The sequence below is a fragment of the Bombina bombina genome, chromosome 7 (genome assembly GCF_027579735.1).
Source record: "Bombina bombina isolate aBomBom1 chromosome 7, aBomBom1.pri, whole genome shotgun sequence".
NCBI classification, from domain to species: Eukaryota; Metazoa; Chordata; class Amphibia; order Anura; family Bombinatoridae; genus Bombina; species Bombina bombina.
In genome coordinates, this window is record NC_069505.1 from 12,350,426 (window position 1) to 12,373,934 (window position 23,509).

At 40.4% G+C, this 23,509-nt stretch overlaps 1 protein-coding gene across 3 annotated transcripts in view; it reads left to right on the top strand.

Moving 5' to 3' along the window:
• Nucleotides 1–23,509, top strand: part of EML3 (EMAP like 3) — an 89,809-nt gene that overhangs the window by 13,054 nt on the left and 53,246 nt on the right. For all 3 annotated transcript variants that reach the window (XM_053719956.1, XM_053719954.1, XM_053719955.1), the window contains exons 6-11: nt 7,542–7,577; nt 13,345–13,468; nt 13,583–13,732; nt 13,890–13,959; nt 14,973–15,074; nt 17,421–17,516. In XM_053719956.1, the coding sequence (XP_053575931.1) occupies nt 7,542–7,577; nt 13,345–13,468; nt 13,583–13,732; nt 13,890–13,959; nt 14,973–15,074; nt 17,421–17,516 (578 nt within the window). The remainder of the gene's footprint in view (nt 1–7,541; nt 7,578–13,344; nt 13,469–13,582; nt 13,733–13,889; nt 13,960–14,972; nt 15,075–17,420; nt 17,517–23,509) is intronic.

A 23,509-nucleotide genomic window follows, 5' to 3' on the forward strand; every position in this document is an offset into this window, starting at 1 on the left:
ATACCTACATGACCAAGTAAAGGAGGGTCATGGTGTTCTTTGATTATTTGTGCTCTGAGTGGTTCAGGTACATATATCTGAGAACCATGAAAATATAAGCCGTCTTTCTTAATCAGGGAGTTCAATAGTGTTTGTTTTTCCAAACCTAAGGCGGCTTCATAGTCTGGAACTGAGATAGAGAGTGAACCGAGAAATTTAGTAGGTGGGAGAATACAACTAGGAGTATATTCCGGAATGGGTCTAGGATCTCTGCGGGAGAGGGCATCTGCCTTTCCATTTTTTGATCCAGGTCTATACAAAATCTGGAAGTCAAAACGACTGAAGAAGAGGCTCCATCTAACCTGTCTTCCAGATAAAGTTTTGTTGTTTTGTAAAAATTCGAGGTTACGATGGTCTGTATATATTATGATGGGATGAGATGTACTTTCCAGGAGATGTCTCCAGAATTCCAAAGCTCTTTTGATGGCCAGTAATTCTTTATCCCCTATGGAGTAATTCATTTCTGCAGAGGAAATAATCTTTGAGAAGAACCCGATAGGGAATAGAGGTTCTTTGAGTGTCTTACGTTGTGATAAAACTGCACCGAGTGCATAGTCTGAAGAATCCACTTCCAATATATACTGCAGGTCGGGATCAGGATACCTTAGGATAGGAGCTGAGGAAAACGACTCCTTCAGGAAACTGAAGGCATCAGCAGCTTCTTTCGACCACCGGAACACGCAATTGGAGCTAGTAAGTTTGGTAAGGGGTTTCGAAATACTCAAAAAGTTTCGGATGAATTTCCTGTAATAATTACTGAATCCGAGGAATTTTTGTAGATCCTTTCTGTTCAGAGGAGTTGGCCATGATTTTACTGCCTCGACTTTGCCCTCTTGCATTTGAATGCCTTCAGGGCTGATGGAATAACCCAGGAATTCTATCGTTGTAGTATGAAAAATGCATTTTTCCAGTTTGGCATAGAGTCGGTGAACCTGGAGACGAGATAAAACCCAACTAACGTGTTTGATGTGGTCTGTTGTATTGGAGGAATATATCAAAATGTCATCTAAATAAACTATGACACAGATATCGAGTAAATCATGGAAAATGTCATTTATAAAGAATTGGAAGGTTGCTGGTGCGTTGGTGAGTCCGAAAGGCATAACTAGGTATTCATACAACCCATATCTTGTTCTAAAAGCAGTGAGCCATTCATCACCCTCTCTGATGCGTACAAGGTTGTATGCTCCCCTCAGATCCAGTTTAGTATAAATAGTAGCATGTCGTAGTCTCTCAATGAGTTCCGGAATGAGTGGAAGTGGGTAGCGATTTTTTATGGTGATCTTATTTAGTTGTCTAAAATCGATGATAGGGCGTAAAGAGTTGTCCTTGTTTCGGACAAAAAACATACCAGCACCGGCTGGTGAGACAGAAGGACGAATGAATCCTTTCTTCAAGTTCTCATCTAAGTAGCTTTTCAGGTGGTCTAATTCGGATTGACATAGAGGATATAAGTGTCCTATGGGTGGAGTTGTACCTGGTTTTAACTCTATGGGGCAGTCATAGGAACGATGGGGAGGAAGTGTTTCTGCCTCTTTTTTGCTGAAAACCTCAGCGAAGTGACTGTATTCAATTGGTACAAGAATGTCAGATGTGGGGGTCAGAGAAAGTAATGACTGCCTAATACAGGTTTGTTGGCAATATTGTGAGTTTAAATGTATGTTTAGAGATTTCCAACTGATCTGAGGTTCATGTAGTTGTAGCCAAGCCAACCCAAGAACAATTGGAAATAGGGGAGATGTAATCACATCAAAAGAGAGATGTTCATGGTGATTATTTAATGTAGTGACAGAAAGAGGGATGGTATGATGTGTAATAGGTCCAGAAGAAATCTCAGAGCCATCAACAACACGAAGTGAAATCGGAGACAATTTCTTAATCAGAGGTATTTTATTGATAGACACTAATGAGCTGTCAATGTAGTTCCCTTGAGCTCCGGTGTCAACGATAGCAGGGACGGACATCTGTTTACTTGCCCACTGTAAAGACAAAAGTAGAGAACAGTGAAGTGGTTTGTTAAGTACTACCTGAGAGGTGAAGTTAGTGCTACACTAACTGTTCTTTTTCTGAGGTATGGTAGGGCAGTCCTTAAGACTGTGAGCTGGGTCACCACAATACATGCAAAGGCCCCGGGTCTTTCTTCTCATACGTTCATCCGGCGATAGAGGCCCCCTGAAGATACTTATATCCATAGCTTCAGCTCCACTGGGACTAGGACTATTAGACCTACGAGTAGGTTGATTAGGACTGGAAACCTTTTTGTATGGCTGGTCTGAGTATTGTCGTTCGGATCTTCTCTCCCTTAATCTTCTATCAATATGGCTACTTAATTTCATAAGAGCCTCAAGTGTCTCTGGCAATTCTGTTCTGGCTAATTCATCCTTGACTGCATCAGAAAGGCCAAGCCTGAATTGATTTCTGAGGGCTATGGCATTCCATTGGGAGTCAATGGAGTACTGTTTGAACTCCGTTATGTAATATTCCACAGGTCTGGATCCTTGTTTCAATTTCCTCATTTTGCTCTCAGCGGTAATCTGGAGGTTGGCATCATTGTACAATTCATCCATGACGTCAAGAAATGCCGAGAAGGAGGATAGGACAGGATTGTTAGTCTCGAATAGTGTGTCAGCCCATATACGGGGTTCTCCCCTTAAGTAACTTATCATGGTGAGAACTTTCACCCTATCATTTGGATAGGTCCTAGGCTTGAGAGAGAAATTGAGAAGGCAAGCATTCTTAAAGTGGCGGTATTGATTTCTGTCTCCTTGAAAAAAATCTGGAGGGGCAACAAAGGGTTCAGGAGAGGTCTCTTGGGCTGGCAGTTTAGGAGTGATGGAATCTTTTATGACGTTTCTCAAAGTCTCATTCTCCAATTGTAATTCTCTTAGACCCTGGCTGAGTTGGTCTACCCTTTGTGACAAGTTAAAGACAATTTGTGGGAGCTCGGCTGGATCCATAATAATGGCTTAGTTATTCTGTAATGTGATTTATTGTGTTGGATCTCAACTGCCGTAATATTAGTAGTATGAATGTTTCACTCTAAAATACAGACTATTATTTCAGCATAGGCTGTGATGATTCAGAGTGAGTTTTATTTTATGATGAATTGAAGTGTAGAAATATATATGTAAATATGGCTACTATTAATATGTAGCAATATTCCGCTCAGTAACTGCAAAGGAAGTTCAATAACTTTGAATTAGGAATCAGAATTGGCAATCAGTGGGTTTCAGTAAGGATACTTAGGTTTAGACAGACAGCATGTGAAATGTGGACTAGCCACTGTAAAGGCTGACAGCTATAGTATCCGTCTTGGATGTAGTGAGAGAGAACGCAGAACCAAGCAGCTGCTGACAGGGGTGTGTCAGATACACAGGAGTTTCCCCAGCTGGTGACGTCAGAGCTGTTCCGTAGCGTTATACTGAAACCGGCTTGTTACACTTATAAAATGAAACAAAAGTAGCGATATGCTAGTAATGCAGAAAATAGACCTGTTATCAGTATGGAAGTAACTTTAGATTTTATTTTACTTGCGGTTGCTCCTTGGTTGTTCCGGTTTGTCCTGGTTTGTAGCTGTCTAATAAAACAGATCCAATCCTCAGGGTAAGAGCTTGTGCTGGCTGTAGAGTAACAAATATGTAACTTAGATGATTTAACTCAGTTACACTGGAAAAGTTGTTTATAGGACCAGCTCCAGCTGGTATTTGTAAATCCAATAACTTTGGGTATCATATAACTTCAAATTCTTGATATAATACACAGAATCAGAAATGGATGCGTAGAGCTTAGCTGATATGAACTTAATAACTAAGCACTTGTTTGGGGCGGAGACATGACTTAAATACAGGTGGGAAGGTAAGCTGCAGTAAAAAAAAGGAAAACCAGGAGCGGATTCCTTACATCTGGACAGCACTTTTTTATTGGTGGATGAATTTATACACCAATCAAAAAGGACAACCCAGGTTGTTCACCAAAAATGGGCCGGCATCTAAACTTACATTCTTGCATTTCAAATAAAGATACCAAGAGAATGAAGAAAATTTGATAATAGGAGTAAATTAGAAAGTTGCTTAAAATTTCATGCTCAATCTGAATCACAAAAGATTTTTTTTGGGTACAGTGTCCCTTTAACTTTAACTTAATCAGCGAAACATCAAGAAAAAATACAAACAGAATACATAGTGCAAATTTAGACCTATACCGGTATTGCAAATAGGGCAGACCTCCAGAAGAAGGTAGACGGTGGAGTTCCACTAAATTAACTAGTGTCTGTGAGTTGGAGCCATTCACCCTGTTTTACTGTATAAATGCATCTGTTTATAAGTTGTAAAATTCACGCCAATTAATCATAATTGTTGTGCAACACGTTTCGTGCAGGTTTTACATTTCAGACCATTTTAATTAATTACTTAAATCAGTGTCAATACAGTAATGGGAGGTGTCAGTGGAGAGTTAGGATCATTATGTTGTTTTTTTATTTCAGCTGAATGTCAATAAAGGTCATGGTGCCATATTATAGTAAAATATGTATTTATACATAATACACATTTTATTGGGCATTAATATTATCCTGTGGTGGTAGCAAACAATACTGTGGTGTTAATTGACAAATGAATGTACCATTCTATGTGATTATACCTGATGAAACAACCGTATGCAACTCCAGACCAAGAAATGTGTTGTATTTTTTTATGTAGCTTAATACTAGTTTATTCATATTTGAATGTAATAAATGAATTGGTATCAAACAAGTGGCTGAAATTGTTGTGTATGTTGGATATAAAGAGTTAAATTCTAGTTATTATTATTTATTATTATCAGGTATTTGTAGAGCGCCAACAGATTCCGCAGTGCTGTAAACATAGTCGGTGTACAGGATAGCTTTTGTAGGGGTCAAGTGGGTAGAGGGCCCTGCCGAGAGTTTCACTGTTGTAGTCGGCTCTTATGAAGCGATCTGTAAACAGCTGGGCCCATAGGCTTACATTCTAAGGGGTTCAAGGGGAAAGCAATGGAGTTAGGAAAGGTTAGTGTTGGTTGTATGCATCCCTGAATAGTAGAGTTTTTAGGGAGTGCTTGAAGCTGTTAAAACTAGGGGAGAGTCTTGTGGAGCGAGATGGGGGCCAGTCTGGAGAAGTCCTGTAAACGGGAATGTGAGGAAGTAACAAGAGAGGAGGAGAGGAGGAGACCCTGAGCTAATCGAAGGGGACGGGAGGGAGAGTATCTAGAGACAAGTTCTGAGATGTAGGGGGGAGCAGTGCAATTGAGAGCTTTATATGTCAGGGTGAGGATTTTAGGTTTAATCCTAGAGGCAAGAGGAAGCCAGTGAAGGGATTGGCAGAGAGGTGCAGCAGATGAAGAGCGACGTGTAAGGAAGATGAGCCTGGCAGAGGCATTCATAATGGATTGTAAAGGAGCTATGCGGCAGCTAGGTAGACCAGAGAGGACAGAGTTGCAGTAGTCAAGGCGGGAAAGGATGAGAGAGTGGATTAAAATCTTGGTTGTATCTTGTGTAAGGAAATATCTAATTTTAGCAATGTTTTTAAGTTGGAAGCGGCAGGCTTTAGCCAAGGACTGAATATGAGGAGTGAAGGAAAGAGTCAAGTGTGACCCCAAGACATCGGGCGTGCGGGGTAGGGGTAATGATGGAATTATCAACAGTTACAGAAATTTTGGGGGTGGAAACATTGGAAGAAGGGGGAAAAATAAGGAGTTCAGTTTTGGAGAGATTTAGCTTAAGGTAGTGAGAGGACATCCAAGATGAGATGTGAGAAAGACAGTTAGTGACACGGGTTAGTAAGGAAGGAGGTAAGTCTGGTGCAGAGAGGTATATGTGGGTGTCATCGGCATACAAATGGTATTGAAACCCATGGGACTTTATTAAGGAACCTAGTGATGACGTGTAGATTGAAAAGAGAAGGGGACCAAGGACAGAGCCTTGAGGTACCCCAACAGAAAGTGGTAACGGGGCAGAGGATGCTCCGGAGAAGGCTACACTAAATGTATGGTTAGTCAGGTAGGAAGAGAACCATGAGAGAGCTGTGTCACAGATGCCGAAGGATTAGAGGGTTTGGAGCAGAAGAGGGTGGTCAACAGTGTCAAAGGCTGCAGACAGGTCAAGGAGGATAAGCAGAGAGAAGTGGCCTTTGTATTTTGCTGTAAGTAGGTCATTGGTAACCTTGACAATTGCTGTCTCTGTAGAGTGATGGGAACGAAATCCATATTGCAGTGGGTCAAGAAGAGAGTTTTGTGTAAGGAAATGGGATAGACGTGCATAAACTAGCTTTTCGAGGAGCTTTGAGGCAAGAGGGAGTAGGGAAATAGGGCGGTAGTTGGAAGGGGAGGTTGGATCGAGGGAACGTTTTTGAGGATAGGTGTGACCAGTGCATGTTTTAGAGATGAGGGAAATATATCAGTGCTGAGGGAGAGGTTGAAAATGTGTGTGAGTATGGGGGTGAGGGTAGAAGAGAGGGAGGGGAGTAGCTGTGAGGGGATGGGGTCGAGGGGACAGGTAGTGAGGTGGGAGGACAGTATAATGGCAGAAACTTCATCCTCGTTAACAGGGGCAAAATAGCTGCATTTTTTGATATTTGGGTTTTGGGTGATCGTGAGTTTTTGAGGGGGTGGGAGATTGGAAGTATTTTGAGAGCTGATTTCACTTCTGATGGAGTCCATTTTGTTGTTGAAATGGCTTGCAAAATCTTGAGCTGAGAGAGAGGTTACAAAAAGAGCTCTTGTCACGGTTAAAAGGGACAGTCAACACCAAAATTGTTATTGTATAAAAAGATAGACAACACCTTTATTTCCCATTCCCCAACTTTGTACAACCAACACTGTTATATTAATATACTTTATAACATTTAAACCTCTACATTTCTGCCTGTTTCTAAGCCACTACAGACAGCCTCTTATCACATGCTTTTTTTTTTATACTGCTAGTTCATGTGTGCCATATAGATATCATTGTGCTCACTCCTGTGGAGTTGTGGCTGACACTGTACTTATTAGCTAAAATATCAATAGATAAAAAATAAATAAATATGTGATCATGGGGCTGTCAGAAGTTTATTAGATACAAGGTAACCACAGAGGTAAAAAGTATATTAATATAACTGTGTTGGTTATGCAAAACTAGGGAATGTGTAATAAAGGGATTATCTATCTTTTTAATTTATAAACATTTTGCAGTAGACCGTCCCTTTTAAATGAAAAAAAAAACGCTACATAAGTTAAAAATAATGATAGCATATTTATTTATGATTTAATTAAAGTGTTTACATGGTTTAAAAAATGTTAATGATAAATGATTCAAATTAATATGAAACTGTTAATCGTGCAAATGCTGTGATTTGATATTATTGGTTACGTAAAAATACTTTCACGCACACATATTAGCCAATCATCATAAATATTGAAATAATCAACACACAGGAATTCTGTCGACGTATCTATACCACTATGTGTCTGCAAGTTACTCACTGCTTTTTTATTTTTATTTGTTTCAGGCTCTTCTGGATCAAGACGGGGAAATTATAACGTAGGTTAGTAATTAGTATTTTGCAATGAGATTAACTGAGAAACTTGTAGCTTGTTATTCATTTGCCAGTTGGCAGCCATATGATATCTAGAGGGTCATGTGACAAAGTATGGTATCTAGAGGATCATGTGACAACTGTATGATATCTAGAGGGTCATGTGACAACTGTATATCTAGAGAGTCATGTGACACAGTATGGTATCTAGAGAGTCATGTGACACAGTATGATATCTAGAGGGTCATGTGACACAGTATGGTATCTAGAGGGTCATGTGACAACTGTATGATATCTAGAGGGTCATGTGACAAAGTATGGTATCTAGAGGATCATGTGACAACTGTATGATATCTAGAGGGTCATGTGACAACTGTATATCTAGAGAGTCATGTGACACAGTATGGTATCTAGAGAGTCATGTGACACAGTATGGTATCTAGAGAGTCATGTGACACAGTATGATATCTAGAGGGTCATGTGACACAGTATGGTATCTAGAGGGTCATGTGACAACTGTATATCTAGAGGGTCATGTGACAACTGTATATCTAGAGGGTCATGTGACAATTGTATGATATCTAGAGGGTCAAGTGACACAGTATGGTATTTAGAGGGTCATGTGACACAGTATGATATCTAGAGGGTCATGTGACACAGTATGGTATCTAGAGGGTCATGTGACAACTGTATGATATCTAGAGGGTCATGTGACAACTGTATGATATCTAGAGGGTCAAGTGACACAGTATGGTATCTAGAGGGTCAAGTGACAACCGTATGATATCTAGAAGGTCATGTGACACAGTATGGTATCTAGAGGGTCATGTGACAACTGCATGATATCTAGAGGGTCAAGTGACAACTGTATGATATCTAGAGGGTCAAGTGACAACTGTATGATATTAAGAGGGTCATGTGACAACTGTATGATATCTAGAGGGTCATGTGATAACTGTATGATATCTAAAGGGTGAAGTAACAACTGTATGATATCTAGATGGTCATGTGACACACTATGGTATCTAGAGAGTCAAGTGACAACCATATAATATCTAAAGGGTCAAGTGACAACTGCATGATATCTAGAGGGTCATATGACAACCGTATGATATCTAGAGGGTCATGTGATAACTGCATGATATCTAGATGGTCATGTAATAACTGTATGATATCTAGAGGGTCAAGTGACAACTGCATAATATCTAGAGGGTCATGTGATAACTGTATGATATCTAAAGGATGAAGTGACAACTGTATGATATCTTGAGGGTCAAGTGACAACCGTATGATATCTAGTGGGTCATGTGACACAGTATGATTTCTAGAGAGTCATGTGACAACCGTATGATATCTAGAGATTCATGTGACAACCGTATGATATCTAGAGGGTCAAGTGACAACCGTATGATATCTAGTGGGTCATGTGACACAGTATGATTTCTAGAGAGTCATGTGACAACCGTATGATATCTAGAGTCATGTGACAACCGTATGATATCTAGAGTCATGTGACAACCGTATGATATCTAGAGGGTCAAGTGACAACTGTATGATATCTAGAGGGTCAAGTGACAACTGCATAATATCTAGAGGGTCAAGTGACAACTGCATAATATCTAGAGGGTCAAGTGACAACTGCATGATATCTAGAGGGTCATGTGATAACTGCATGGTATATAGAGGGTCAAGTGACAACTGCATGATATCTAGAGGGTCAAGTGACAACTGTATGATATCTAGAGGGTCAAGTGACAACTGTATGATATCTAGAGGGTCATGTGATAACTGTATGATATCTAGAGGACCATGTGATAACTGTATGATATCTAGAGGACCATGTGATAACTGTATGATATCTAGAGGACCATGTGATAACTGTATGATATCTAGAGGGTCATGTGATAACTGCATGATATCTAGAGGGTGAAGTGACAACTGTATGATATCTAAAGGGTGAAGTGACAACTGTATGATATCTAGAGGGTGAAGTGACAACTGTATGATATCTAGAGGGTGAAGTGACAACTGTATGATATCTAAAGGGTCCTGTGACAACCGTATGATATCTAGAGGGTCCTGTGACAACCGCATGATATCTAGAGGGTCAAGTGACAACTGTATGATATCTAGAGGGTCCTGTGACAACTGTATGATATCTAGAGGGTCCTGTGACAACCGCATGATATCTAGAGGGTGAAGTGACAACTGTATGATATCTAGAGGGTGAAGTGACAACTGTATGATATCTAGATGGTCATGTGATAACTGCATGATATCTAGAGGGTGAAGTGACAACTGTATGATATCTAAAGGGTGAAGTAACAACTGTATGATATCTAGATGGTCATGTGACACACTATGGTATCTAGAGAGTCAAGTGACAACCATATAATATCTAAAGGGTCAAGTGACAACTGCATGATATCTAGAGGGTCATGTGACAACCGTATGATATCTAGAGGGTCATGTGATAACTGCATGATATCTAGATGGTCATGTAATAACTGTATGATATCTAGAGGGTCAAGTGACAACTGTATGATATCTAGAGGGTCATGTGATAACTGTATGATATCTAAAGGGTGAAGTAACAACTGTATGATATCTAGATGGTCATGTGACACACTATGGTATCTAGAGAGTCAAGTGACAACCATATAATATCTAAAGGGTCAAGTGACAACTGCATGATATCTAGAGGGTCATGTGACAACCGTATGATATCTAGAGGGTCATGTGATAACTGCATGATATCTAGATGGTCATGTAATAACTGTATGATATCTAGAGGGTCAAGTGACAACTGCATAATATCTAGAGGGTCATGTGATAACTGTATGATATCTAAAGGGTGAAGTGACAACTGTATGATATCTTGAGGGTCAAGTGACAACCGTATGATATCTAGTGGGTCATGTGACACAGTATGATTTCTAGAGAGTCATGTGACAACCGTATGATATCTAGAGAGTCATGTGACAACCGTATGATATCTAGAGGGTCAAGTGACAACCGTATGATATCTAGTGGGTCATGTGACACAGTATGATTTCTAGAGAGTCATGTGACAACCGTATGATATCTAGAGTCATGTGACAACCGTATGATATCTAGAGGGTCAAGTGACAACTGTATGATATCTAGAGGGTCAAGTGACAACTGCATAATATCTAGAGGGTCAAGTGACAACTGCATGATATCTAGAGGGTCATGTGATAACTGTATGATATCTAGAGGGTCATGTGATAACTGCATGGTATATAGAGGGTCAAGTGACAACTGTATGATATCTAGAGGGTCAAGTGACAACTGCATGATATCTAGAGGGACAAGTGACAACTGTATGATATCTAGAGGGTCACGTGACAACTGTATGATATCTAGAGGGTCAAGTGACAACTGTATGATATCTAGAGGGTCATGTGATAACTGTATGATATCTAGAGGACCATGTGATAACTGTATGATATCTAGAGGACCATGTGATAACTGTATGATATCTAGAGGGTCATGTGATAACTGCATGATATCTAGAGGGTGAAGTGACAACTGTATGATATCTAAAGGGTGAAGTGACAACTGTATGATATCTAGAGGGTGAAGTGACAACTGTATGATATCTAGAGGGTGAAGTGACAACTGTATGATATATAGAGGGTGAAGTGACAACTGTATGACATCTAAAGGGTCCTGTGACAACCGTATGATATCTAGAGGGTCCTGTGACAACCGCATGATATCTAGAGGGTCAAGTGACAACTGTATGATATCTAGAGGGTCCTGTGACAACCGTATGATATCTAGAGGGTCCTGTGACAACCGCATGATATCTAGAGGGTGAAGTGACAACTGTATGATATCTAGAGGGTGAAGTGACAACTGTATGATATCTAGATGGTCATGTGATAACTGCATGATATCTAGAGGGTGAAGTGACAACTGTATGATATCTAAAGGGTGAAGTGACAACTGTATGATATCTAAAGGGTCAAGTGACAACTGTATGATATCTAGAGGGTCAAGTGACAACTGTATGATATCTAAAGGGTCCTGTGACAACCGTATGATATCTAGAGGGTCCTGTGACAACCGCATGATATCTAGAGGGTCAAGTGACAACTGTATGATATCTAGAGGGTCCTGTGACAACCGTATGATATCTAGAGGGTCCTGTGACAACCGCATGATATCTAGAGGGTCAAGTGACAACTGTATGATATCTAGAGGGTCCTGTGACAACCGTATGATATCTAGAGGGTCCTGTGACAACCGCATGATATCTAGAGGGTCAAGTGACAACTGTATGATATCTAGAGGGTCCTGTGACAACCGTATGATATCTAGAGGGTCATGTGATAACCGCATGATATCTAGAGGGTCAAGTGACAACTGTATGATATCTAAAGGGTGAAGTGACAACTGTATGATATCTAGAGGGTCCTGTGACAACCGTGTGATATCTAGAGGGTCCTGTGACAACCGTATGATATCTAGTGGGTCATGTGACACAGTATGATATCTAGAGAGTCATGTGACAACCATATGATATCTAGAGGGTCAAGTGACAACCGTATGATATCTAGAGGATCATGTGACAACCAGATAATATATATAGAGGGTCATGTGACAAATGCATGATGTCATCCAACTATCAACGAATTAGAAAAAAGGGTGACGCTCTGATCACGTTGTTGAAGTGAGAAACACTGTACTTTTTCCTTTTTTGAGTTTGCACATGTTGAAGTACAGTTACCAAGAATCACTTTGGGTCCCATTTAAGTCAACATTAAATTTTGTGATTCAGATAGAGCGCACACTTTTAAACAACCTTTCAATTCACTTCCATTATCTAAATATGCACCATCTCTTTATATGCACACTTCTTAAAACACCAGCTCCTACTGAGCATGTGAAAGAATCCACAGGATATATGCATATGCATTTTGTGATTGGCTGATGGCTGTCACATGATGCAATAGGAAGGAAAATGTACCTAACTTTGTCAGAAAAAAATCTACTACTCATTTGAAATTCAAACTTAATGATTTTGCATTGTCTTTTTATTATGTATTTATTGATTATGCTTTTCTACTGTGGTCCTTTAACTATTCAATTTCATTCATCTCATGACTTTTGGTTACCCTAATGCAGAGGTTAATATGCAAGCAAATTACATCTACCTCGGCTCAAGGGAAATAATGCCCTTTACAACTAGTATTAACATATATATAAAAACCAGTTTATAAAACATGTAAAATACACACGTATGCAATACAATTCCTATGTATGTGTAAGAATGGTATTCACTGTAATATTTTATATTTCAAATGTACCTATAAATTTATATGCAAACTATATCAAATCCTAAAAATGAAAATAATAAAGATATTATATAAAACCACAAAGAAAGGGATATAAATTAAATACAGGAGTCTGACAGATTTAAATGGAATAGTTTATTATATTTATGTGGCTATTGTGTCTGAGCCAATCACAAGTGCAACATCAAATCTAGGCTATAAAGTTATTGTTGCTTAGCAACATTCTCGCAGATGCTAATTTTCCTCTTAAAGCTACTATGTTGCTGAATATTAAATGTAATGGTGGCTGGGTAACATTTAACATCTGATAAACATTGTTATGTGTTTGTAAAACAAATGACAACCAGTTAAGACAAAACCAGAAACGCGTTTCGACTCCATTTTAGCGTTTGTAATGTAAGCTCACCATTTCTCAGCTGAACCCTGTTTACTTATTGTATCTCTTTCCACAGATGGAGTCAGCGTGAAGGTTTTTCTCCGCGGCCGTCCCATTACTATGTATATTCCGTCCAATATGCAAAATCACGAGGACCAGAAACCGGAGCTGCCCAGTGAGAAATTGCACCTAGAATGGGTGTATCCTTTGCCATTATATATTACAGCTTGTGAACCCTCTCTTCTGTTTTTGTAAAAGTGTCATATTTTACCCCAAACTCTCTCATACTGACCGTTCCTTGACCACGCCTACAGTTACGGTTGCCGTGGGCGAGACTCCCGTTGTTTTCTTAGCGTGTTGCAGTCTGGTGAGGTCATTTACTTTACTGCCTGTGTCATCGTGCTCTATCATGTGACCAGCGGATCTCAGCGCCACTTTTTGCGTCACACGGATTGCGTGCGCTGGTGAGAGGGATGGAGGAAGAAGCTGAGGGTTTGAGGGACCTTTAGAACGTTAGGGGAACATATTATGTTGTGGGAGACTGTTTAGAGATTTCACGGGTGTAGATAATTAACTAGCTATATTTTCTTTTTTTTTATCGACCGTGCTTCACACTCACAGTTTAGCTGTCCATCCTGATGGTGTTCGAGTGGCGTCAGGACAAACGGCTGGCGTGGAAAAGGACGGTAAGGTGAGAAACGGACATGTTTATTTAAAATAAATAAGCCCATAAAACATGAAACCCAAAAATGTTTATTCATGAGTCAGATAGAACATACAATTTTAAACAATTTTCCAATTTACTTTTACTATCTCATTTGTTTAGTTCTATTTGTATCTTTTGATGAAAAGTATACCTAGGTAGGCTTAGGAGTTGGCTGCTGATTGGTGGCTGCACACATACGCCTCTTGTCATTGGCCTGCGAATGCATACAGCTAGCACCAAGTAGTGCACTGCTGCTCCTGCAGAGAATACCAAGGAAATGACGCAAAATTGATAATAGAAGTAAATTAGAAAGTTCTTTTAAAAGGTCTCTCTGAATCATGCTAGAAAAAATGGTTTCATATCCCTTTAATATTATCAGAACAATAGAGGTTTGTCCTAATGAGCCAATAAACAGTCAGTCCTTATGAATTCTAGACACACGTACTTGTTCTATATGAATTTAATACATTTAACTTTGTTTAAAGGGACATGAAACACAATTTTCTTTCATGATTCAGACAGAAAATACAATTTTAAATCACTTCCCAATTTACTTTCAAATGTGTTTCATATTCTTGGCATCCTTTGTTGAAGGAGCAGCAATGCGCTACTGGGCACTAGCTAAAACAAGAGGCAGATATGTGCAGCCACCAATCACCATATAGCTCCCAGTGGTGTATAGCAGCTTCTCAGCCTATTTAGATATGCTTTTTAACAAAGGATAGCAAGAAAATGAAGTAAATCGGAAAGCTGTTTAAATGATTTGCTCTGTCACAAATTTGGGGTTTTGTGTCTCTTTCTCTTTCAAATGCAGAGCAGATTTTTATTTTGTGTTTAATAAAATATTAGTATTAAATATGAAGGTTTGTCTGTATGAGTCGCAGGCAAATATAAAATGCATCATCTGTGCTAATAGCAAAAAATCTGAAGACAATTAGTGAATGTTTTTTCTGAGTAAATGATTAATTAATGCTGATAATCTCTCCCCTCCCCTGTAGCCCATGGTGTATATTTGGGACTCGAGCTCTCTGCACACGTTACATCAGATCGGTCTCGGCTTCTTTGAGAGAGGTGTGGGCTGTCTCGCCTTCTCTACCGCGGTAAGTCTCTCCCTGCGCTCATGTATCTATCTATATGTGTCTATCTATCTAATCTATCTATATGTGTCTATCTATCTAATCTATCTATATGTGTCTATCTATATATCTATCTGTCTATATCTATCTATCTATCTATCTATCTATATGTGTCTATCTATCTAATCTATCTATATGTGTCTATCTATCTAATCTATCTATATGTGTCTATCTATATATCTATCTGTCTATATCTATCTATCTATCTATATGTGTCTATCTATCTAATCTATCTATATGTGTCTATCTATATATCTATCTGTCTGTATCTATCTATCTATCTATCTATCTATCTATCTGTCTGTCTGTATCTGTCTATCTACCTGTCTGTCTGTCTGTCTGTCTGTGTCTGTCTGTGTCTGTCTGTCTATCTAATCTATCTATATGTGTCTATCTATATATCTATCTGTCTGTATCTGTCTGTCTGTCTCTATCTATTTATCTATCTGTCTGTCTGTCTGTCTGTATCTGTCTATCTACCTGTCTGTCTGCATCTGTCTGTCTGTGTCTGTCTGTCTGTCTGTCTATCTATATGTGTCTATCTATCTATATATCTATCTGTCTGTATCTGTCTGTCTGTATCTGTCTATCTACCTGTCTGTCTGTCTGTCTGTCTGTCTGTGTCTGTCTGTCTGTCTATCTATGTCTATCTATCTGTCTGTCTGTCTGTGTCTGCCTGTGTCTGCCTGTGTATCTATCTATGTCTATCTATATATCTATCTATCTGTCTGTATCTGTCTGTATCTATCTATCTATCTATCTGTGTGTCTGTATCTGTCTATCTGTATCTGTCTATCTATATATCTATCTAATCTATCTATATGTGTCTATCTATCTATCTGCCTATCTGTTTATCTGACTGTCTGTCTGTATCTATCTATTATATATTCATCGATACATCTGCATATCTGTCTGTCTATCTATATCTCTGTTTATCTGACTGTCTGTATCTATCTATCTATCTATCTGTATCTGTCTGTCTATCTATATCTCTATATGTTTGTCTATCTCACTGTCTGTCTGTATCTATCTATCTATACATTTGTATGTCTGTCTATCTGTATCTGTCTGTCTGTCTGTCTATATCTCTATCTGTTTGTCTAACTGACTGTCTGTCTGTCTGTATCTATCTACAGTATATATCTATCTATCATCTGTCTGCCTGTCTATCTATATTTCTATCAGTTTGTCTATCTATCCATCTATCTATCTATTTATCTATCTGTCTATCTGTCTGTATCTATCTATCTATCTATTTATCTGTGTCTATCACTCTAACACTCTGATGTTCTCTATCACCCTCTTCTCTCAACCTCTTTATGATCTCTTTTTATATTGTTCAAATCTGTCTGTCTGTATCTATCTATTATCTATTCATCTATCTATCTATACATCTGTCTAGCTATATCTCTATCTGTTTGTCTATCTGACTGTCTGTCTGTATCTGTCTGACTGTATCTATTTATTATCTATTCATCTGCCTATTGCTCTGTCTGTCTAGCTATATCTCTATCTGTTTGTCTATCTGACTCTCTGTATCTATCTATCGATCTGTCTGTCTGTCTGCCTGTCTGTATCTGTCTGCAGTGTCTATCTGTCTGTCTGTATCTGTCTGTCTATCTATATTTCTATCAGTTTGTCTATCTGTCTGTCTATCTATCTGTTTGTCTGTATTTGTCTATCTATATTTATATCAGTTTATCTGTCTGTATCTATCTATCTATACATCTGTCTATCTGTCTGTATATCTATATCTGTCTGCCTGTATCTATCTATCTATGTGTCTGTCTGTATCTGTCTATATGTCTGTCTATCTATCTATCTATCTATCTATCTATCTATCTATCTATCAGTTTGTCTGTCTGTCTATCTATCTATCTTTCTATCAGTTTGTCTATCTGTGTATCTATCTATCTATCTATCTATCTATCTATCTATCTATATATATATATATATATATGTCTATCTCTCTCTCTGTCTATCTGTCTGTCTATTTGTCTGTCTGACTGTCTATATCTATCTCTATCTCTTTGTTTATCTGTCTATCTATATCTGTGTGTCTTTTTCTTTCAATTCTCCTTCCTGGTTTCCTTTACTCCCTTAAAGTGCATTAAAGTGCATTTAAATAAAGTGATGGTTGTGTCCTGTAAAAAACACTTTTTTGTTACTAAGCTGGTGGATTTATACCCACCAATAGAGCTAAGCGACTTTTCCTTATCAGCCAATGAGCAACTGATCCCTAGAGACTAGGGTTCTGCCCTCCCCCTCTCATACTGCGCTTTTCCCATCTGCCCATCTCTTTCTTCTCAGGACTCTGGCTCGTTCCTCTGTGTGGTGGATGATTCAAATGAGCACGTTATGTCCGTCTGGGACACATCAAGAGGCAACAAAATAGCAGAAATCAAGGTAAAAGAGGAAACGCAGAGGTTGCAGCTTAGCATGCCAGCATCAGAGTAGTTTAGGAAGCAGCATGTGCTCTGAATAGTATTGGGTCTACTGGAATAGTAGTGTATGTAGTGTGGGAGTAGGTATTAGACGTGCTCTGAATAGTATTGGGTCTACTGGAATAGTAGTGGGTGTAGTGTGGGTGTAGGTATTAGACATGTGCTCTGAATAGTATTGGGTCTACAGGAATAGTAGTGGGTGTAGGCATTAGACATGTGCTCTGAATAGTATTGAGTCTACAGGAATAGCAGTGGGTGTAGGCATTAGACATGTGCTCTGAATAGTATTGAGTCTACTGGAATAGTAGTGGGTGTAGGCATTAGACATGTGCTCTGAATAGTATTGAGTCTACTGGAATAGTAGTGGGTGTAGGCATTAGACATGTGCTCTGAATAGTATTGGGTCTACTGGAATAGTAGTGGGTGTAGGCATTAGACATGTGCTCTGAATAGTATTGAGTCTACTGGAATAGCAGTGGGTGTAGGCATTAGACATGTGCTCTGAATAGTATTGCGTCTACTGGAATAGAAGTGGGTGTAGGCATTAGACATGTGCTCTGAATAGTATTGAGTCTACTGGAATAGTAGTGGGTGTAGGCATTAGACATGTGCTCTGAATAGTATTGAGTCTACTGGAATAGTAGTGGGTGTAGGCATTAGACATGTGCTCTGAATAGTATTGAGTCTACTGGAATAGTAGTGGGTGTAGGCATTAGACATGTGCTCTGAATAGTATTGAGTCTACTGGAATAGCAGTGGGTGTAGGCATTAGACATGTGCTCTGAATAGTATTGCGTCTACTGGAATAGAAGTGGGTGTAGGCATTAGACATGTGCTCTGAATAGTATTGAGTCTACTGGAATAGTAGTGGGTGTAGGCATTAGACATGTGCTCTGAATAGTATTGAGTCTACTGGAATAGTAGTGGGTGTAGGCATTAGACATGTGCTCTGAATAGTATTGAGTCTACTGGAATAGCAGTGGGTGTAGGCATTAGACATGTGCTCTGAATAGTATTGCGTCTACTGGAATAGAAGTGGGTGTAGGCATTAGACATGTGCTCTGAATAGTATTGAGTCTACTGGAATAGTAGTGGGTGTAGGCATTAGACATGTGCTCTGAATAGTATTGAGTCTACTGGAATAGTAGTGGATGTAGGCATTAGACATGTGCTCTGAATAGTATTGAGTCTACTGGAATAGTAGTGGGTGTAGGCATTAGACATGTGCTCTGAATAGTATTGAGTCTACTGGAATAGTAGTGGGTGTAGGCATTAGACATGTGCTCTGAATAGTATTGAGTCTACTGGAATAGTAGTGGGTGTAGGCATTAGACATGTGCTCTGAATAGTATTGAGTCTACTGGAATAGCAGTGGGTGTAGGCATTAGACATGTGCTCTGAATAGTATTGAGTCTACTGGAATAGTAGTGGGTGTAGGCATTAGACATGTGCTCTGAATAGTATTGAGTCTACTGGAATAGCAGTGGGTGTAGGCATTAGACATGTGCTCTGAATAGTATTGAGTCTACTGGAATAGTAGTGGGTGTAGGCATTAGACAGGTGCTCTAAATAGTATTGAGTCTACTGGAATAGCAGTGAGTGTAGGCATTAGACATGTGCTCTGAATAGTATTGAGTCTACTGGAATAGTAGTGGGTGTAGGCATTAGACATGTGCTCTGAATAGTATTGAGTCTACTGAAATAGTAGTGTATGTAGTGTAGGTGTAGGCATTAGACATGTATTATGAATAGTATTGAGTCTACTGGAATAGTATTATTATTATTATTATTATTGGTTATTTGTAGAGCGCCAACAGATTCCGCAGCGCTATTAACAAAGGCGGAGTACAACAAAACAATTATAGTGATCAAATGGGTAGAGGGCCCTGTCAAGAGTTGCACTGTTGTAGTCAGCTCTTGAGAAGGTGATCAACAAACAGCTGGACTCTTAAGCTTACATGCTAGGGGGGTTTAGGGGATAGCGATGGAGGAGAGGAACTGGTATAAAGTAAGGTTAGCATAGGTTGTACGCATCCCTAAACAGTAGAGTCTTTAGGGAGCACTTGAAGCTTTTAAAACTAGAAGAGAGTCTTGTGGAGCGAGGCAGAGAGTTCCACAAAATGGGAGCCAGTCTGGAGAAGTCCTGTAAACGGTAGTGTGATGAGGTGACAAGAGAGGGGGAAAGTAGGAGGTCATGAGCAGGGCGAGGGGACGGGAGGGAGAGTATCTGGAGACAAGATCTGAGATATAGGGGGGAGCAGTGCAGTTGAGGGCTTTGTATGTCAGAGTGAGAATTTTGTGTTTGATCCTAGAGGCAAGAGGAAGCCAGTGAAGAGATTGGCAGAGAGGTGCAGCAGATGAGTCTGGCAGAGGCATTCATTAAGGATTGTAAAGGAGCTAGGCGGTAGGTGGGGAGACCAGAGAGGACAGAGTTGCAGTAATCGAGGTGGGAGAGGATGAGAGAGTGGATTAAAATCTTAGTTGTGTCTTGTGTAAGGAAGTGTCTAATTTTAGAGATGTTTTTAAGGTGGAAGCGGCAGGCTTTAGCCAAAGACTGAATGTGAGGAGTGAAAGAAAGATCTGAGTCAAATGTGACCCCGAGACATCGGGCATGCAGGGTAGGGGTAATGATGGAGTTGTCGACAGTTATAGAGAGATTGGGGGTGGAGAGTTTTGAAGAAGGGGTGAAAATAAGGAGCTCAGTTTTGGAGAGATTTAGCTTGAGGTAGTGAGAGGACATCCAGTTGGAGATGTGAGAAAGACAGTTAGTGACACGGCTTAGCAAGGAAGGAGAAAGGTCTGGTGCAGAGAAGTAGATTTGGGTGTCGTCGGCATACAAATGATATTGTAAACCATGGGACTTTATTAGGGAACCTAGTGATGACGTGTAGATTGAGAAGAGAAGGGGACCGAGGACAGAGCCTTGCGGTACTCCGACAGAAAGTGGTGACGGGGCAGAGGAGGCCCCAGAGAAGGCTACACTAAAGGTACGGTTTGACAGGTAGGAAGAGAGCCACGAGAGGGCTGTGTCACATATGCCGAAGGATTGGAGGGTTTGGAGCAAGAGAGGGTGGTCAACAGTGTCAAAGGCTGCGGACAGATCAAGGAGAATAAGCAGAGAGAAGTGGCCTTTTGATTTTTCTGTAAGTAGGTCGTTGGTAACCTTAACAATTGCTGTTTCTGTGGAGTGATGGGGACGAAATCCAGATTGCAATGGGTCAAGGAGGAAGTTTATTTTAAGGAAATGGGATAGGTGTGCATAAGCTAGTTTTTCGAGAAGCTTTGATGCTAGAGGGAGGAGAGAAATAGGGCGGTAGTTGGATGGGGAGGTAGGATCAAGGGAAGGTTTTTTGAGGATAGGTGTGACCAGTGCATGTTTCAGCGATGAAGGAAATATACCGGTGCTGAAGGAGAGGTTGAAAGTGTGTGTGAGTATAGGGGTAAGGATGGCAGAGAGGGAGGGGAGTAGCTGTGAGGGGATAGGGTCAAGGGAACAGGTAGTGAGGTGAGAGTGCAGTATAAGTGCCGAAACTTCTTCCTCAGTAACAGGGGAGAATAAGCTAAGTTTAAGGTTATGTCGGTTGTGGTTGATTGAGAGCATTTGAGGGGGTGAGAGAATAGAATTATATTGAGAGCTGATTTAATTTCTGATGGAGTTGATTTTGTTATTGAAGTGGTTGGCAAAGTCTTGAGCTGACAGAGAAGTTGTATTAGGAGGTGGGGGAGGGCGAAGAAGAGTATTGAAAGTGGAGAACAAACGTTTTGGGTTTGAACAAAGATTAGAGATAAGAGTAGAGAAGTAGTGTTGCTTATGGAGATTAAGGGCAGAGTAGTAGGAGTTCAAGATAAATTTGTAGTGTTGAAAATCAGCTGAACTCCTAGATTTTCTCTAGTGCCGCTCATCAGTACGGGAACATCTGCGTAGGTATCGTGTCAGAAGAGTATGCCAGGGCTGAGGATGAGTGTTTGATTTCCGAGCTATGGTAAGAGGGGCGAGATTGTCAAGGACGGATGTAAGGGTGGAATTGTAGTGGCAGATAGATTGGTCAGGGCATGAAAGGAGGAGAAGGATGAGAGGAGAGGTTTGAGGGAATTAGAAAGCTGTTGTTGATCTAATGACGTAATGCTTCTGTGAAGTTTGGTGTGAGGAGCAGAAGGAGGGAAAGTTGTAGGGAGGGATGATATGTTGCAAGTAAGGAGATGGTGGTCAGAAAGAGGAAAGGGGGAGTTTGTGAAGTTTGAGAGGATGCATCGATAGCTAAAGATCAGGTCAAGGGAGTGACCATCTTTGTGAGTGGGAGAATCAGTCCATTGTGACAAACCAAAAGAGGAAGTGAGTTGCAGAAGTTGTTTTGCAGAGGAGGCAGTGGGATTGTCAAGAGGGATGTTGAAGTCACCAAGAATGAGGGCAGGGGTGTCTGAGGAAAGGAAATAAGGTAGCCATGCAGCCAAATGATCTAGAAATTGAGTTGAGGAGCCAGGAGGATGGTATATGACTGCGACACGTATAGAGGAGAGAATAAGCAAATCATGTGGGTTTTGAATGAGTAAAATGTGAGGGATGTATTTGTTGAAAGGTGCAATGAGAGGAAAGTAAAATACCTACACCACCTCCTTGTCTATTACCAGACCTAGTAGTGTGGCTGAAGTGAAGACCCCCATGTGACAGAGTAGCAGTGGATGCTGTGTCTAGGGGAGAGAGCCAGGTTTCTGTTAGGGCCAGAAGGTTGAGGGAGTGGGAGATAAAGAGGTCATGTATAGAACTGAGTTTGTTGCAAACAGAGCGAGAGTTCCAGAGTGCACAAGTGAAAGGGGTAGTGGCTTTTGATGCAAGAGGAATGTGAGTAAGGTGTGCAGAGTCTATGGGATGGTACACATGGATGTGCACGGCTAGGCAGTTTTTGGGGACCAGGATTAGGGGAGATGTCACCAGCAGTTAGTAGAAGCAAGAGGGAGAGTGACATGAGATGAGATACAGATTTGCAGTAGTGAGACTGCTTTTGAGACAAGGTGCAGGGAGGAGAGAGAGTGTTTAGGAATATGTAAAGTTCATGAGTACAAAATGTGGCAAACCTAGCCACTTCTGGACTATAATGTAAGAAAGGTTGTCTATAGGCTGTATTGTGTGCTATGTAGATGTGACAGACCCTTCTGCCAGTACTGAAGGAGTTAACTGTGTTCCACTTTAAGAAGCTATTGTGTACTGTCATTAAAGTTAGTGATAAACAGTCCATTGTTTAATCACCCTCAGAGAGAAGACCCTAGGTGATAAGACAAGCCAAATTGTGTTTAAGTTGTTATCTGCCTAAGTAAAGTATGTGATTCTATTGTGGTCTGTCCAAGGGTGTGGGCCCTCCATCTAATGTACAACATTCTTTCAACCCCCCCCCATCTGGGGGGTCAGACCTGCATAAATACTAGGCATAGCCTTTTAATAAATGTCATTCTGTTTTAAACCTGAAAACTGGCTGGGTTGTGAGTTATTGACTCCCAAACTGTGTTTCGTCCGGTTATTGGGAGTATTTTAATATTGCTCTCCGCTACAATTGGTGGCAAGCTTTGGGATCCGACCTTACAGCCGAAAAGCGCAATTCGTGCAATTGTAACTGCCGAATAAGAAAAGGGAATGGCAAGCAGAATACAGTGAAAGAACCGACTACCGAAGTGAATGGAGACGGATTATTTTAAGCTAAAGAGACAAACGTTAAAGGAACTGCTAGAAGCCAGGGGAAAGATAGCCAGCAGCAAACCCAAGGCTATATTAATTGGCGAGCTGATGGAGGGAGACAGAGCTCGCAGCGCTACGCCTCCAGCAGCCATGGAGGAGACCCTATACCAGAGGGAAATGAGGACCAGGATGGAGTTTTTACCCCAACCTGTACCACGGGACATGCTATCCGTGGTAATGGCAGATGTGCAGGAGTACGTGATGGCACACCCTCCCGAGCAGAATCC